Source organism: Staurois parvus, unplaced genomic scaffold, assembly GCF_062004578.1.
Source record: "Staurois parvus isolate SC_StPar_1 unplaced genomic scaffold, SC_StPar_1.0 ptg000517l, whole genome shotgun sequence".
NCBI classification, from domain to species: Eukaryota; Metazoa; Chordata; class Amphibia; order Anura; family Ranidae; genus Staurois; species Staurois parvus.
In genome coordinates this window covers 533,935-552,315 of record NW_028318313.1, presented here as the reverse complement: position 1 = coordinate 552,315, position 18,381 = coordinate 533,935, and the positions used below count along the sequence as shown (strand labels likewise).

Genomic DNA, 18,381 nt, shown 5'->3' with positions numbered 1-18,381 from the left:
CACAACTGTGAATTTCCAATACAACGTCTAGGATGACTTTTTGCTATAAAGTACATGTTGTCTGGGTAAAATTCTGATTTTTCTTGTTACATAGTCAGATGAGGATAAATCTTGTGTTGGGTGGGAGGGATGGGTGGTAGCAATGGGTTGAGAGAAACTGGCCCTATAAATGAAATACTAGAAAAAACAAAAGTGTGAAAAAAGCACTAAACATACCACAAGAGGCATATGTGAAATATTGAAAGCTTTACATTGTTTAGGCACATTGCCCCAGAACTCTGTAGAACATGTGTTTTGATGAAAGATGTAGGTAGCAAGACTGCTAGATGGTAACAAAGAACACTCATCTGTTAAAGGTTTATACTGCCAATATGAGTGCAGATTTTCTTTAGCGGTGCCTGCATTCAGTGATTTTAACAGTTCATTTTACAATTTAAATCCCCCCTCACCCCCCCCACTTCAAAAAACAAAGGGTTTTTGGGTATTGCCATGTTTTACAAGGCATGTCTGTTATTTGTAGAATGCCCCTACCCACTAGAACCACTTTAGGATTTTTAGTGTAGAAAAAAAAATTCAAAACAATTTCTAGGATGTGCCTCCAACGCTCAGCTCCTCCATCCCTTCAGCTGAAAGTACCAGCTGTCAAAATGACAATTTTTAAAGTCTATTTTCTATTTGTCTATACATTACATAAAAAACAAAATTCGACAAGTCAATATTGCCAAATGAAGGCCCAGGGGCACTATTTACAAAGTAGTGAATCTGACATTCACCAAATATTTACTGCAGGTAAATCTTCCAGCCTCTGTGCCACATACTAGAAGCAACAATTATCCCACTGCTATGCTGTCTGTAATCTGCCGGAATTTACTGTGGAGAGGCCCATTCACCTTATTGGCCATTTTGCTTCCCTCCTGCAAGGACAGAAATTCTATCTAAAGGATCCTGGTTGGTAAGGGATTGAGGGGAAATGACTAACAGCACCCAATCTAGGAAGTCTAAACAGGAGGCACTGATGGAAAAGGGGGAGGATGGGTTTTCATTAATTAAATCTAATTTTCTTTCTTTGTTCTGGACAGAGTGAGGATGGATAAGAACCTCTGTTAGATTTTAATGTTGTCTGTTTCCCTGCTGGGGAGATTCAACCTTTGTACTGATGATTAGGGTCATTGAGACAAAGAGTGAAGGAAAATCTAAAATTTAGATTTTTCCACAAGAAAAAGAAAAGAAGGGAACTCTTCTAATAAAGACAGGAATAAAAGGTAAAAGAAACTCACAAAACAAGGCTGGACCCTTAAGAGCGGGAATAAAAAAACTTACTGAGCAAGTGCAGACAGGAGGTCGTAATGCTTCATGGTTTCTGACAGTGTGTCAATAGCTGACTCTAGTGTTAGAAGAAGCTCAATGACAAAACCCTAAAAAGATGAAAAAAAAGGTCAATATTTCACTTATGCAACTCATTCTCACAATCACTGCTAAACAAAATTGAGATTTAAAATTGCAAACAGCTTGTATGTGTACATTGAATAATAAAGAGTTACAAAAAAGGAAGAAGAAAGTGAACAGTACCATCGATTGGCAAATAACTCATCATGCACAATTAGGTGTGAAGAAAAGGATCTGAAGTTCTGCCATGTGTAACACAAAGGAGGAAAGAGCAATAACCAAGATATGTACTATTCCGTGTCATACTATCAAACTGATCAGAACATGTACTATTGCGAGGTCATAGAATCATTTTCAATAACATTCCGGTAGTGTATCATACAAAAAATATCCATCATAAATGGTCAATTTACCTGTGCTTCTTCCCCAGCATCTCCCACTGTCTCTACCAGCCTGGAAAGAACATCTGATAGCGTCTGTGCAGAGAGAGGCTGCTTGAGGGCCCGGAAGATCTGGAACGATCTTCCCGCATAATGGCGAGATGAGCAGGACAGAGCCGTCTGCAGTGCAACCTCGCTGAGATGGTGCTCAAGCTGGAACCCTATAAAACAGGATGAAATAATTTCCAGGGTATTGAACAGAGACCTATGCGTCTGTGACATTTAGCTGTATAAGAACTCAGATGCACATAAAGAAAGTAATTTATGACGGTTCTGCAGAGGTGCCATATCTGCCTAATGTAGACTATCACTGGTGCGTAGCCTGTGCTCTTTGACCAGTTTGGTTCCCCTAATTTTCAATTCATTCCACAACAAACTGCATGAGTCCCAGAACAAGGCTAGATAAGCATTGGAGAATTCATATGGATTTCCTTAACTGGAGACTGTAGCAGATAATAACTAGCAGCCCAGCAATACTCCTATGATAGAATCACCTCTTTTACACAGAAGTGTTACTTGTTTTTTTTCCCTAATCTTGCTAAGGATATTGTGACAATGGCAATATAAGTTTATTTGCCTATATTTTCACTGACAATTGTAAAGAAAATCTGGCTGGTAAAGAGAAGCAAAAGTCACATTTGCCTCTGCTTCTCATAAATCTAGCCCTACTGTCAATAAAGCCAAATCCTGCTTCAGGAGTAAAAAGTGCTGATTCACTGAATAGCAAAAGGCTGAGGTCTACTGGAAAGGATAATAAAAGCACATTTGTTTTTCTTACTATAACCAGCCTTTTCCACAAAAATACAAACGTTAAATATGTTCAAAATCAACTGAAATGTTTATTTAACTCAGTGTATAGACCTATACAAGGTTGATAATGTGTGATCACAATACAAAAACAATAGTCAACTGCTGCTTGTGTCAATGCTAAAGATCAATTGTAAATCAGAACTTGATGTAAGTACATCTAATCCAACCCTAATAATGAACCTAGGATAAAAATAAGCACATGGATATAACCAGTGCAAAATCAAAATATCTGGAACAGTTTACAGAGCATCATCTATAGTATTTATAAGCAGAGTTTACTGTTTATTATTTATATACAAAGAAAATGTCAAAGGGACAGTGAACAATTATTCTGAATTACTGAGTACTTTACAAAAGTTAATTTGTTTACATCTATTGCGGTGGGGGTAGAGAAACACTATACACTGATCCTCCCAGTGAATGGTTGGGGGGGGGGGGGGCTGTCAACACACAAGTCTGATCATTGGAGGAAAGGTAGCCTGTGTTCCCAACACAGCCAGAAAACTGACCATGCTGGGATGGATGCGCTTCTATGCCTAGAGTGGTCAGTTTGAAATAGGAAAGTAGGGGGACTGGCAGGATCAGCAGGTATTTCACACAAAAGAAGCAATGCAAAGAGAACAGGATGTTATTTAACACAAGTACATGGTACAACAGGTACATATCAGGAACATGAAGTGTTGGGGTAATATTCTTTAACATGATAACCAAGAAAAATCAATTTTGGCAAACGTGTGAAAGAAAAAAAGAACTCAATTTGCACTTCTCATTTTCTTTTTCTCAAGATACAGACATGGCTATGTAAATTCTATTGTTATTATATATATATATATATATATATATATATCTACAGGAGCATATTTATAAGCAGTTAAAAATAACTTTTGACAAACATTCACTGTTAGTGAATCAATCGCTGTCATTTAAAAACACATGCATATGGAAATTCCAGTGAATGTCTGTTGAGTGTCAGATTCACTGCCTAATAAATATGCCCCTAAATGTTGGATCGAACTGACAGCTAGCTGTTGAGAAAATAAATGCAGCCAGCCTGCACATTTAGAAGTCATCCAGAGAGTTTCAGGAGCCCAAAACCTCAGGCACTTTTCAAAAACCTAACCACATATAAGATCAGAATTTAAGCTCTACTTTAGACTTACCTGATCTACAGTGCTTGAAAACAGAGACCACATGTTTTAAAAATGCAGTAAGTTGCTCAGCACTTTTAATGCTGGGATTTTTTGCAGAAACATCTTCATGATTCCACAACGGTCCTCTTTTCCTAGAAGACAATCCACAAATGAAGTCACAAGGAAAGTATAACATTTAGAGAGCATACTGTCAAGCACAGGAAAAGCAAAAGATGTACCTTGATGTAATGAACTCTATGAGGGTTTTCACCTTCTCATCTTGCTCTACAGAGAGATCCACCTCATTGAGGATAGTGGTCTGGAGGTGTGGAACCGCAGTGCTTGTATTCCCTAAGCTTATGCTTGAAGAGGTAGAACTTGAGCTGAGCCCTGAGTCCGTCATTGGGGAAGGCTGGTATTCTGGTATAAAATCATTAATACCTGCATATAGGAAGCACATATTGCAGCATAAAGCAGCTTTGCTTGTTAACATTTAAAACGTTCATGCTTCAGGATTTTTTCCCCTTCACAGTGTTTTTAACCCCTTGGTACACAGAAATAATTGAAAGCCTAGATGCCCAGGCCAAATATAGCTACGTCAGTATATCCTGGTTAACTGGACTATACCTCTATGACTATTTCACATTTCTAAATATGCGATCGCGGGTGCAATACAGGGCTCCTGTTGACTGTCAGTGTAAGATGTCTGCTTGTACGGGCAGGCAGTTACACAATGTCAAGAACCATCAACGAACTACCTAGTGCACTCACCAGCACCTTGGTGGTTCATTGAAAACTATAAGCCATCAGCTGCAAAGGCTGTAAGTAGTTGTATTTAATTCATTCACAGAACAAATATTCGCAGAGCCCTGCACCATCGCACTCTTTTCAAATAGTGACAGCGGGTGCAAAGAGAAGATCCCAGGCCCGCTATTCCAGGGAGGGGTGTGTGTGTGTGTGTGTGTGTGAATGGCTGCAGGAGCGGGAACATGTTCGTACTCCACCTTAAAAATGGGTGGAACATGTAACATGTTTCCAGAGGTGAACTAATACACGTCTATAAAAAATACAATTTGCATACAACCTTTGCTGCCTTACCTCTGCATCTACAGATTATTTGGCCAAGCAGTTTTAACAAAAGGTAAGCTCCACCTAGGCATATTCTTACTATATACTCAGTATGAATTTTTTCACTTTACAGCAAAACATTAAATAACATTTTCAGCTAATTTAATTGAATTGAAAAAGATTGTAGAGGACAAGGAAAAATGCAAGCATCCCTCTCCAGCGATCCCTATTTATGAAGAACACCACTAATTAGACAAGCTGCTTCTAGTTCTAGCCTCTTTGATCAGTTTTTTCCTCAATAATCACTTGGTGAAGATTTCAGCTGCTGTCTCTAGACAAATCAAGGCTGGATCGTATCATGTACTTGGCTAGCTCTCTTTGCCTTAGATTTACTCTTGCTTTTTGTCCCAGGGACAGCTGCTAAAGAGCAGCACACTGTTCAGTGGTAGAATCACACTATTTAAGCAGTGACCACTTACAGAGGGAAAATTTCCCAATATGGACATCTGCGCATTGATGACTGTTGTGATTTCCCCTCACTTTTTAGCCTGCCATGTCACTAGGGAGGAAGAGAAGGGAAATCTCCCCAGCAGGGACATAAACAGCAGTAAAACACCTAAAAGTAATTTTAGGCCCCTTTTACATGATGGGTCCAAGCAGGTCTTCCTGTCAGTGTTTCACATGGACATGATTGGACCATTCACTCACTCCTATGGACCGGAGAGAGTAAGTAGACTTTTTTCCATTTACACCCGCCTACCTTCAATCTGGTCTGCTAAAAAAAATTGAAGGTAATCTGTCCCTTTGTGTCTAGGTGGATTGAATCGGAGTGTAGGTGACTGTAAACAGACAGGGAAGTTGATTTACATCTGGCCTCCCATAGAGCAGAGAGGGCTTGGTCCATGTCTACTCAGCAGAAGCTGAGCAGACACTGACCTGTCATCTGCCCACTCTGCTCAGATCAGCAGGTGATCAGAAGCCAGGTCCCCTGCTGATCTAAATGGAGTCCGCCCCGTATGAAAGGGACCTTACACTTCCCCAATCGAACAATGTGGAATAATGTTCTAGCTAGAGCTCTAATGAAATAGAAGCACACGGTGGGACATTTATCAATTCTGTCACACAGCAAGGCAAAGCTAAACAGGAGCAATGAGATAAATTATGCAACAAATTTACTACAAAGTTACAGCATGAGTCATAATTTCCTTCATCAGCTGCTTTGAAGTAGCACTGCAACAGAACAGAACCAGATCCTAACCACCTCTTAGTTACTGTATGTATCTGCCTACAGTGTAAATGTGTCCCATCTTGGTGCTAAATTTGTCAAAGACTTTTGCAAACTGTTGCATTTGGCAGTTTACAGTATAAGTGCAAGGGTTGCAATTAGACTGCAAAACTGTTGCAAAGATTTTGCTGAACAAAATACAGCCTGATTGGCAAATTACTGTGTTGCTAATTTGCCTGATAACTACCAGTGACCCCAGATGTATCTTACCTGTGAAGGAGTACTCCAGGTGTGCATTGCTTTTGACAGTCAGCACTCGTGGCTCATTACATTCCCTGTTCCTGAGAAGGATAGATGCCACACTCTGCACACTGCTGTTGGGTCCAAGAACGATTAATAAATGTAGCAGGAGGCGCTTACAATGCTCATATACCTCAGGATGGTAATGATCAAACCCTATAAACATTAAAGCATACATTAAACATTTTTCGTGGTATTTTGTCAGTAGGTCTGCTAATTGTTCTTGAAAGCACAAATGTAACATGAGTAGAAGAGACCAGCATTACCAATGAAGATGGCGTGCAGCAAGAGATGAAGGTATCCCCCCCACTCCACTTTTACACTATGATCAATGATGAGGTCTGTCAACAGGATCACTGCAATGTTGCACCTAGATAGAAATGTAAGTCAATTATATGTTACAAACAGAATTTGGATTTAACATGTAATAAGAGTTCTTAGGACCAGATAATAGCACTATTATATTATATGATGGATACCTATGCAAACATGTGCCAGGAGACGTGGTTTCTGGCAGATAATCCACAAGAGGTGACCAGCAGCCTCCTGAGGGTGGAAAGGGTAGTGGTTCTCCACGGTTATATTCCATCACTTTGAGACGCCAGTTAGAGAACAAGGGCATTGCGTCGCCTGCAATACAAAAGGAATACTAATGTAACTACCTAATCTCAAGTTTTTAGCGATACGAGAATCAAAAATACACCCACTGCTTTTCTGTCTTTCTTAACAAGGTTTTTTTCTTATTGTATGCTTTTTATTCTCCCTCAGAAAGTTTATCCCACTTAAAGCATTTGCCTGAAAAAATTTATAGTGAGAATTTGGTCTCCAGTTCTGTCAATAAACACAAGACAAGTATTCAATCAAAGGGTTTTTCTTCATGGTCTGTAGACTCATGATCACACCTCCCTGTCCTCTCTTTCCCTTCTGTATTATAGATGGTTTGTCCGTTAGCGGTCATTGAGTTTCTACACAATCAATAATGACTAAAGCAATGCTTTTTCTTAATTTGATATCAGAGTTGAACACTTCTGTACGTCATAAAATAAGAACATACGTAGAAGAAACATTTCTAAGTCTAACTACAACTAGACTAGGCAGCACTGCACAGTTAAATGTCTACAAGACAGTAATGAGATTACTTTTCTCTTCCTCGTAGGATCCTCCAGAGCTACTGCTGTACCGAGATTCCAGCCTGTGGTGCTGGCGATTCAGGTTGCTATTCAAACCGCTGTAGATATCAAGATGGGGATAACTGTTGAAATCAAACAAATCAGACATTAACAATTCAATGCAGTTAGGAGTTTTGCTTTATTTTGTCCTATCTGCTGTTGTTCATATAGTCTAAGTAGACTCTTTGCAAGAATGTAGCTGCAATGTCAGTACACTGTATTCTAGATGGTAAAAAAAAAAGGTTCTGCGGTATGATATATAGGTGGGAGAAGGAACACAGCACAAATAATGGCAGTATATAAAATCTGTTAACTTACATAACAGTACACACTTAAAGTAAACCTTTCACAAGAAAAATCCAGGGCCACCATTGTTGACTTTCTTCTGAAAATGCCAGCTGACTGGCAGTTAAAATGATCCACTATATTGATCACACAGACAGACTTTGTCTGGAGCTGTTGGCTTACAGTCCATACCAAAATCCAGGGGATGAGGTGGCTCTTCCTTTTAATCTATATATTAGCCAATTATTAATTGTGCAGCAGAACATTCTGTTAATAAGTAGTTATCAGTTTTTGTACACTAGCAGAGTAACAAGTCAAGGCTTGGTTTCCAACTCAACGTGAGTCAGATCTGAATAAAGCGATATGCACAAGAGCAGAGGCTCTCTCCCTCCTCATCGGCTCAGACACAGCAGCGGGAGCAGAGAAGTATAACACATTTGTTAGTTTAAAAACAAAAAAATAAAAAAACAAAACAAAATCAAACCTTCACAACCACTTTTATACTGGTGTATAATGACAGGAAATTACATTTACTATCAAAATCAATAATTTTCAGAAAAAAAAAAGTGCATTTATTTGGGTTTTTTTTTGTTTTTTTTACACAGGAGTCTGCTGTGGTAAACATTTTCTCCAACTCTGTGTCTCTGTACGGGCTTTTAGTTGGAGAGCTGGAGGGAATGTCCAAGGACAACGACGAGTGGGCCGATTACCACACTCATAGTTCATTGACTAGACTACTAATCTTTCTGGCACAATGGCAGACAGAGCTTGTAGTTCACTCATTCACAGAACCCTAAAACTGACAGCGGGTGTAGGGGTGAACTGGCACATGTTGTCAAAAGGGAGGGCGGTATAAGGGTGTGTGTTTGGGGGAAAGGTTGGCATTTGTACCATGTTATACATTACACCCTAAATATGGGTGTAACATAACATGGTGCTAAAGGTGAACATAGGCTTTAGGCCAAAGCATATGCACTGGTTAGATCTTGTTGCGCTTTGGCATCCTTTGCAAAAATATACCTTTGCAAGAGCCATAGAGCAACATGGCATCGCTGTCAAAATGTAATTTCAGAAATCTAATAACCCTTTCTGTGAAAAAAACAGTTGCTCTTAGTGAATCCCCCATGCCTAACAGGCATGTATGAAGGAACTCAGAAAATACCTGTTTGTGCATCTATTCCTACTCAGCATGTCAGAGCCAAGCAGGTTTGAGTCAGGCAGGTCCTTTCTCCCATGGTCCAAAAGAATCTTGCCATATCCTCAGTCTCCCCTATGTGGGCTGGGCTGTAATATCAACATGTGAGCAGAGAAATAGGTCAGATCCTAGAGATCTAGACCACTCTCGCCCGTTGCAAGAAATACAAATATTCTATTTCATAATTTAAGGACTGCAAATTTAAAAACCTGTGCTTTCCATTAAAATGAAAGGCTTCTTAAAATTAAGCTATATATAAATAGCAAAACAAGGTATATGGATTGAGAAAAAAATGTCGTCACATCCTACCGTTAAGCAGATATGTTAGAATAATGCTGTCCATTTACGGTTTTTCTAAAAGGCTTATGGCATTTGCTATACTATTCCTGATCTTCTTTTCCATTGAATATACATTTATACCAATCCCAGGAATTGTTTAAGACTCACACTACAGCATTTGCCATCTGTTAAAGGATTTATTATGTGGCATTTCATCCCCTGATCCAATTCCTACTTCATATTGGCTTCTGTATTATAACTGCTCTAAATTCTGTACACATTTTGTAGATTAATATTTTAATTTTAGAAACAAAATACCAAAGAGCAAATCCATGGGTATTAATATTTTTTTTTCTTTTCTAAGTATGAACGAGACACAAAAGGAAAATTATGACTGGATACCCCTTGCCAAGAAACTAAAATTTTTTCCAATGACTGGTAAGGTTTTGGGAGTTTTATTTGGTGCGCCACTATTCTACTTTAAGTGTAACAAGAAAAAAAAATAATATTCATAAAAACGTCACTTACTTATCATCAGCACCATCTCTTGTATGTTTGTTGTCCAGATTGCTATCAGTTTGAGCTACCATTGTATTGCTGCTGGATGTGGTTCCTGGCAAATGGTAAAACTCAGTTAGCAACAGCACTGAGCAATTATTATGTTACTACAATCATACACATTGTGAGCTCATCAATGTATACTACAGAAATTATGTCACAAGGAAGTGCAAAGTGCTATGTAAAACATTTGATTGAAAAACTAAAAAGTCAACTAATTAAAACCAATACAGATCATAGTAAATAAATTACTAATAAAAACATTATCAAGCAATACTATGAAGGTCTTCATTCAGATCATTGGGGGACATTGAGCCTAATTTGAATATCCAAAATGTCTCTCTTTTGCAAAGGAGTATTGGTTTTAATTAATCGACTTTTTAGTGTTTCAATCAAATTTTTTATATTTTTATTCATAGGCGTATGTATCTAGTGGAGGTTCGATTAACCCCACAGTCCTATGTTGATGAACACCAGTAGTAAGTGCCCTTGTTTTATTGTAATTTATATTAGAACTTTCTAATTCAATTTACAGTTCATTGTAAAATAGAATGTAATTCATTTCAATGGTATAAAAATGTATTTGTAAATGTCGCTGTATACTATGTTATATGCAAAAAGGGGATTGTGACAAGTATTGAAGTGCTGTGTAGGAGGAATGTCCGCTCTAGCTCCTTTTCTCTCCCCCCCTTCGCTGCCGGGTGCTGACCTTTTTGTTCATATATTTCATATAAATACAGCTGGAAACCACATATTTGCTAGGCTTGATAAAGCGGATGCACACGAAATGCGTTGTCATGGTTACCAGACAAGCTTGCGCCTCAATCCCAGGGCTCTACTACCACCTCCGTCTCAGTTGCAGTGATTTCACTTCTGGAGTGACGCAATCCCTGGCCGGTCCAGGAACACTCAGAGGACTAGCGTCTCTTCCCGGTACGGGGACACAGGTGAGCGGACACTCCATCTCACAAAGTCCTGGGTCATCATTGTACTGCAAGTTTGAGGCACTGATTCTTTTACAACTCTTATACTTTTAATCATTTGAACAATAAAGATATACCTCTAGGTGAGGTGAATTTTGACTCCCTAGCGCTGTTCTTTTGGGCTTACATTCTACACTTCTACTAGTGATATTCAGCAGCAGTGGACAAGTGGTCCCCAAGCCCTTTGACCCATTGTTCCAGTAATGCACTCTGTGAGAAGCTCACAGTATGCAGTGAAATCAGAGGAAGCAATTTCAGTACGAGAGGGTCCTGTACAACTGTGCAGGGCTGATGGAAAAGCTTGAGTTCATCTTTAAGGATACCACCATAACAGAACATGAACAATGGAGGCCCAAATTATGCCTATTTTGTATACTTAGTAGTATAAACACCATTTGTCTAGTAGACGTATTAGCCTGTTAATGAACACATGCTGGATGAAGACCAGGCACATGATGGTGTTCTTGTGTTTATAAAGGGAAGCTAATGGAATATCAATTGACTAATTTTCTCTTACCTGAGGTGACAGAGGGTATTTTATAGCTTGAAGTGATGCGGTAATATGGTGGATTGTCCATATGAGTTACTCCAGAGCTCACTGGATCTGTGAGTTGTAGCTCACTAACCAGTTCCTCCAGAAGCTGCATCGTCTTATCTCTACCCAGATACACAATCACCTTCTTTACCTAGGAAAAAAAAAAAAGTACCATAAGCTTTGTTCTACACAGAGGAATACAGTACATATCTCATGTTTTTTAAATGTACTCATCGGTGTGCATTTTTGGAGTGTATTGAGAGCTCCCTACCAGTCGAAGACATCTCTTATTCAGTCAGATGGCCCAGTACATACAGGTGATCAGCCAAATATTTGTTGCTCATGAACAACTGCAGAGCCTTTGAGCACATACCCTGTAGTCAGTGCCACCTTGTTTTGTGGACCAAAGTGGTCACTGGATGATTTTAAAGGTCTCCAATACAGTTTTCATTTATTTTAATCTAGTAATAAAAGTTAAGCTTTACTTGATTGAGCTGAGAGATACCGACAATGTATCCAGGTGGTGATATTTAAAGTATTTATTTATTTTTTTAAAGTGGTATTGATCTGCTTGAGTTCATACTACACAGGTGTATCTTTCTTATGCTGGATTTAGGAATATCAAAGATTACAGCATGATCCAAATGCAGATCACATACAGCCAATGACATCTAAGTAATACTACTTCATGATTATTAGCCAGAACTTAAATGGATAACACAATGACCGAGATATTAGGCACACAAAGTAAGCAATCTAATAAAAAAAAAATATTTTTTTCCCTAAACTGCTCTACCAGTCCTTACATATGTACTAAAGAAAGGCAAGTCTGGGCTTATACAATGAGCAAAGCACAGGACAGTTACTTTTAGCAACCAGATTTCACCTTTTTACTGATCTAACAGTAAACTTAACTATGACTGCCTATCACAAGTTGCAAAGGCTTATTAAATTAGTCCAACTCTGTATATAAACAAATTAACCACTGGTAAGACTACGTAAATAGCTAAAAACCTTTTAATTATATACTTACATAAGGCAACAAGCTCGGTTCACTGTTTACACCACAAATGCTTATAAGAAAGTGCAAAATAATTTTCAGATTTTTTGGCCAGCCATCTGCAAGGGTGGTCCACACATTTTCAATTTCAGACCAGGCCACTTCATCACCATACTACAAAAAAAGAAAGAAAGAAAAAAAAAAAATCAGATTTTACAAATTTGATGGTACAAATACAAGTTTTCAAAAAGTGTAATCTATTTTAGACCTTTTTCACATGGGGTGTATGAATCCATGCCCCATGTGATGGCAATGTTTACCTGCACAGGGATGTACAGGTGACATGTTCCGTGCATCCCCATGTAGGCAGTCCCAGAGCTGTCAATTGGGACACAATAGCTGCATGGACACTTCCGCTGCTCCCAATCTGACATCCATATGGTACGTTTGGGGATATGCACCTGCATTGTTGTCACACTGGGAGCAGCTGCTGTGTCAGTGTAGTCACTGCATCCCAACTCATTGGAATCCCTGCTTTGCCTTTGAATGAAAATCAGTAGGTTGGGGATAAGGGGAGGTAAGAGACTGTTCTGTGCATTGTTTCTCTTATTACAAGACAGGAACCATTTCAATCATTATAGTAGACAGACCCCCTCCCAGTGTCTCAGTACCCCAAAAAAAAAAAAAAAAAACCAAGTGAGAAGCTTTAATTGATGTTGCTAAAAATCCATGCAATGTATATAACTGGCCTGGAAAGGAATCTGTTTCCCTCAACAAAAGAGAAGTTTCACTTGTACAAAATGTAAAATGTTTGCAGAAAGAACATTTCCTGAAAAAAGACATTTTGACTGTAAATGAAAAAAAAAAAATATATATATATATGGGTTATTTCCAGATGTAGTTTTACCTTTGCTGTCATGTACAGCAAGTTATTTAAAACCATAGCAGTGGCTTGCGGCGATCCCCATCCTTCTCCTCTGAGCCAGCGCCTGCTGTTAACCATCACATCACGGTCTTGCAGTGACTCGTCAACATCATCCTCATGTCTTCGCACAGTAGGCAAAGGCTTCAAATCTACCAGCTCAATATTATTCATCCATGGTAGCAAATAGTGCAACATCACCTGTCGACCAGCAGGGTGCGCTGTTTGTATTCTCTGGCTGATTTCTGCCAAGGAGAAATATAGTAAAATGTTAAAGGCAATAGGCACACTTTGTTAAATTAGTCATACACAATAAAATGTTGGAAGCTTTGTGTAAAGCCTTGCGTAATGTTCTGACCATGGAAAAGACCTGTAAGCTTACGTCCTGATGGTACAACACCGCAGCCAGAATTGCAGGGTGTCTCCCTACTTATTCTTCCTCCTGTTTCTGAGGCTGTTTGGAATTGGGGGATATGAAACATAATTGATCCCAAAGTTTGGACATTGTGGATACGGGTATACATCATGGTCAATACAATACTTCATATAAACCTGCAAAAGGACCCCTGGCAAGGCTATTACAACGACCAATCGCTCATGTCACCCATCAGGAACGCACAGTAATCACTCGTATTTTCATGGCGACGAACCAGACGATAGCGAGGGTGTGGAATTCGCTGACTCTCAGCTTCGATTAGGTAAAGTGCTACATTCAAGGTACAATCAGTAATAAAAAACTCATGGTAAACCTCAACAAGGGGAATTACAAATTATTACATACCTAGCATCCTTGGCTCGACCACTTTCTACCCTCACAGTTGACTCTGCACTTTCCAGAGCTTTGAATATATGCCATTCACTGTGTTATATACAGCGTAAGCCTTTGGGGTTCCCCCTATTTTACTCCCTCCCCCTTCCCCATCGTCTTTCCACTTATATCTTTAGCCTGCCTTTCGCTCTATCTTACCATTCTCCCTCTTTTTCAGTGAACCATTTTTTGGCTCCCTCCGCCGGGTTGGCTGGCCTCCCTTTTTCCCCTTTTATCCGATGGTGAATGACTACCAGCTGGTAGCTACACCTCCCCATTTTTTTCTTTTTACACATTACGGGTCAGGATTGCAACTAGCTTTGCTTTTGCTTGTTACTATACCCATGACCCTTCTTGGCTATACTATTTGGCTAAACTGCCTTTGGGTGTGTCCGCACATATTTTTGGTACCCGTGGGCTTATGTGCCTGAAGTTATCTGCCCTATATGCCTTTGACTGGCTGCGACAGCGAGCGGAGTATTCTGTGTTGCAGAATTATCTACTATGTTTCTAGTAGAACAATCATTTATTTGGGCTGTATTGCAATCATGAATGTAACTACTGTTGGTTGTCTGTATATTTTGTTTTATTCTTTTAATAAAAACTAAGTGAAAGAAAATTGGTCATACACAATGATGTTCGTGCATACAGGCGGCTGTAAACAGAGCTTGCAGAGGTCGCACTGGCAGAGTGTGTTAAATGCATCCATTGCCAAGTGCACTAAGGCCCATTGTATCTAATATGTACTAATAAGGGAACCACTTATCAGTACTCTACCTGCCGTAGATGCAAAAATCCTAATAGCCAGGTTGCCCAACTGTCTGCCCAAATTCTTGGTGGCTTTCAATCACAACAGCCTCATTTTTAGGACACTAGCAAAGCAGAGGATTCAACCCCACTATTCCGAAAGAAAAGCACACAAGTACACACTGTATATCAGCTGCTTCATTACCTGAAAAAATTGGAAGAGTAAGTTCTGGGTATGTCCGTGCTAGTTCTTCAGAAAGCTGGTAGTAGGATACTGAGTAAAGGTGTGGCAGAGGGGATGGGTGACTCAATATTCCATCCGTTCTGTGTACTTCCAATTTGTGAGCATATCGGAACATCTTGGGCTCCAAAATCTGCCATAAAAATGTAAACGACTGAACAACCAAACAATGGTACACTAGGACATAACTAGTTAAGCAGTATATTACAGCAGCTTGAGACAATCAAAAAAGCAAAAAAAAAAAAAAAAAAAACCCTTCTGAAAACAGACATAACCCATGGATTCAAATATCTAGACATATTGGTTTGATGTATCAATGTCTGCATTAAAGGATAAGTTCACCTTATTTTTGCAGAAAAAGAAAATGTGCAATTATTTTTTCCTGCAGGAGCCTGGAAAGCATTGCACCCATGACCAGTGGATCAGGGGTACAATGTCAGGCTTCTGCAGACAAGCCCTGCAGCTTTCTGCCCGTAGCTTCACACAGGCTGTCAGTTACAAAGCTGCAGGACTTGTGAATGAAGTACAAGGGCGCTCATCAGTTCATTCAGGAGTAAAAGCCATCAGCCGCACTGGCTGACAGTAGTTGTAGTCTATCCATTCACAGGAAACTGGGCAGAGTCCTGCACGCCACGCTGTTTTTGAATGGTGATAGCAGGTGAAGGGATTGGATGTCCCGCCTGCTATCACACTGAGGCAGGGATCAGGGGTAGATGCTGCAGGAGCTGGAACATGTTACCCTAAAATACAGGTGGAACATATAGCAGGTTCCAAAAGGTGAAGTTATCCTTTAAAATTACCTACCCACAGCCATCTGTTCTGAAAGCCAAAATGTAACTGCAAACAGCTGTGTCGGGTTGGCCTCTTTAGACTTCTGCCAGTTCATAGTATCAACACTTTCATAGTTCCTATGCAATGTGCACTAGTAAGACTTATCATTGGAGGCAGTGAAGTCTTTACCAGTTAAAGATTATTTCTCCACCTAAAAATGGGAATTAACTTTTTCTGGCATCCTCAATTCAATGACTGATACATACTCTTTGCACAAATTAGTACGTCTAATATATGGGAAATGCCATTTTAGAAGTAACAGTGTATGCAATGTACTAAATGGGTGAGTTCTGGAATAAATAAAGAATGCATATTAAAAATAAAAAATACAAAAATAAAGGAGTGAAAGTTGACCTGCCACAAGATGCATATAAAAGCTGTTTGCGAACATTACTGAAAATGATGGGGTCTGAGAAAACCCTTGCACTGGTGGGCAGACACCCAAGTGGGAGATTATGAACCTTGTTTGGTTAATGGGTTTATCAGCAATATTGATTAGATTTAACATACAATGAACACTTTACAAACCTGCAGCAATTGCATAGCAACTTCATAGATATCTCTGGCAGAATCAGCCGCCTTAAACAGTATCAGATTAAGGAGTGTAACTGTGTCACACTGGTAATCCCTGGAGAAAGATTAGAGATGAAATCATATTAAGAGGCATTTGTACCTATTTACTAAGGCAAAGAGCAATGTGCCAAGTACCCCAAAAAACTAATCAGTATTCAAATATTGGTCTGAGTGCTTTAAACTGAAATTGCATTGATCTCTATCTGTTACTACGCTTTGGATCTCCGTACTAGTTCTTGCACGATTTCACTTGCATTTAGGTTTTTCACAATGTAATAAGCCAGAGAATGTCAACTGAGAGGAATAGGCTATACCTGTTCTGGAAAACACTGGCAATGGCTTTAAAGCAGCCTGATGCCACCCTCTTGGAGCCAGTGTAGCAGCGATCCACTGCCCAGTACATGAGGTTGCTCTGGTCAGGGTTAAGCTCCAGCAAAAGCATGACGGCTTCACATCCCAGCTGATGAACCTTGTAGAGAGAATAAAAACAATGGTTTGCAATGGGTATTTTTTTTTTAACAAAGGTTTTCTATTTTTTTCTTGGATTACATATAGCTTTAAACACATGGGTTCGTCAGGTTCACCCAATTAGTATAAATTCTGACAACAGGCGTAAATTATAATTTTGTCTTTAAAAAAAAAGAGTAACCCTTAATGTGCTAATGCAGGTGTCTCCAATCTTTCTAAACAAACGACCATGTTACTGGCATTCAGACTTTAGGGGGGCAGGATTGTGGCCGCTAGGAGCAGAAATTGTCCTGGTGTCAATGGGAGTATGCAATGCATCTTCTGCATTAGGGGAAGGAATAGTGCCCCATCGTTGGTGTCAGTGGGAGGAAAAGTGCCCCATTGTTGATGCCAATGGGAGGAGTAGTACCCCATCATTGGAGTTACTGGGAGGAATAGGGCCCCATCGTTGGTATCAGTGGGAAGAATACTGCCCCAACGTTGGTGTCAGTGGGAGGAATACTGCCCCAACGTTGGTGTCAGTGGAAGGAATAGTGCCCCAACTTTGGTGTCAGTGGCAGGAATAGTGCCCCAACCTTGGTGTCAGTGGGAGGTATAGTGCCCCAATGTTGGTGTCAGTGCGAGGCATAGTGCTCCATCGTTGATGCCAGTGGGAGGAATAGTGTCCCATCGTTGGCGTCAGTGGGAGTTATAGTGCCCCATCATTGGTGTCAATGAGAGGAATAGTGCCCGAATGTTGGTGTCAGTGGGAGGAATCGTACCCTATCGTTGCTGTCAGTTGGAAGAACAGTGCCCATCATTGGTGTTGAGGGGGGGGGGGGGGGGGAATAGTGTCTGTTGTTGATATCAGCAGCAGGAATTATGCCCCATTTTTGGTGTCAGTGGGAGGAGTAGTTTCTTGTATCAGTGGAAATAAAAGTGCCCCAAGGGCGGGATGAAGGGAAGTAAAGGGCCAGATAAAGGCAAGCAAAGAACCATATAGGGCCCCTGAGCCACAGTTTGGAGACCACTGCTCTAAAGCAACCAATCAGATCAAGAAATTACAGACTTTACCTGAGACTGGCTGCTATGCTGCAATCCAAACAGTTCTAGTTACAGAAAAACTTTGAAAGGAGGCACAGTGCCAACTATTCCACATGGTAAAAATGCTTTTCTGCTTGGCTTCATTTGTTTCTCTGGAATAACGCTTAGTTCATGGTGTAAAGTGTGGCACACTTGTCAATAGGTTCAGAGTCATACTTAGACATCAAGCAGCCCTAAATGTCCCTGATTGTGCACTTTTGCACCTCCTGTATCAAGTGATTATTCTAATTACAAAACTGATTTTACAGTGTAATACTGGAGGCTTAATGGGGTAATGGGGTGTACTTTATATGCAGAGCCACTTCTCAACTGTAAAAAACACCAACTATATATAAAAAATGGTTT

General features: G+C 39.9%; 1 protein-coding gene across 6 annotated transcripts in view; it reads right to left on the bottom strand.

The window, feature by feature from the left end:
* The window catches only part of FRYL (FRY like transcription coactivator), a 467,937-nt gene that overhangs the window by 60,549 nt on the left and 389,007 nt on the right, over window positions 1-18,381 (bottom strand). For all 6 annotated transcript variants that reach the window (XM_089690113.1, XM_089690112.1, XM_089690114.1 and 3 more), the window contains 15 exons: window positions 16,800-16,954; window positions 16,441-16,540; window positions 15,046-15,214; window positions 13,271-13,530; window positions 12,397-12,537; window positions 11,346-11,514; window positions 9,816-9,900; window positions 7,499-7,611; window positions 6,839-6,989; window positions 6,626-6,729; window positions 6,330-6,515; window positions 4,006-4,207; window positions 3,797-3,918; window positions 1,800-1,987; window positions 1,321-1,415 (listed from right to left, as the gene is read on the bottom strand). In XM_089690113.1, the coding sequence (XP_089546239.1) occupies window positions 1,321-1,415; window positions 1,800-1,987; window positions 3,797-3,918; window positions 4,006-4,207; window positions 6,330-6,515; window positions 6,626-6,729; window positions 6,839-6,989; window positions 7,499-7,611; window positions 9,816-9,900; window positions 11,346-11,514; window positions 12,397-12,537; window positions 13,271-13,530; window positions 15,046-15,214; window positions 16,441-16,540; window positions 16,800-16,954 (2,240 nt within the window). The remainder of the gene's footprint in view (window positions 1-1,320; window positions 1,416-1,799; window positions 1,988-3,796; window positions 3,919-4,005; window positions 4,208-6,329; window positions 6,516-6,625; window positions 6,730-6,838; window positions 6,990-7,498; window positions 7,612-9,815; window positions 9,901-11,345; window positions 11,515-12,396; window positions 12,538-13,270; window positions 13,531-15,045; window positions 15,215-16,440; window positions 16,541-16,799; window positions 16,955-18,381) is intronic.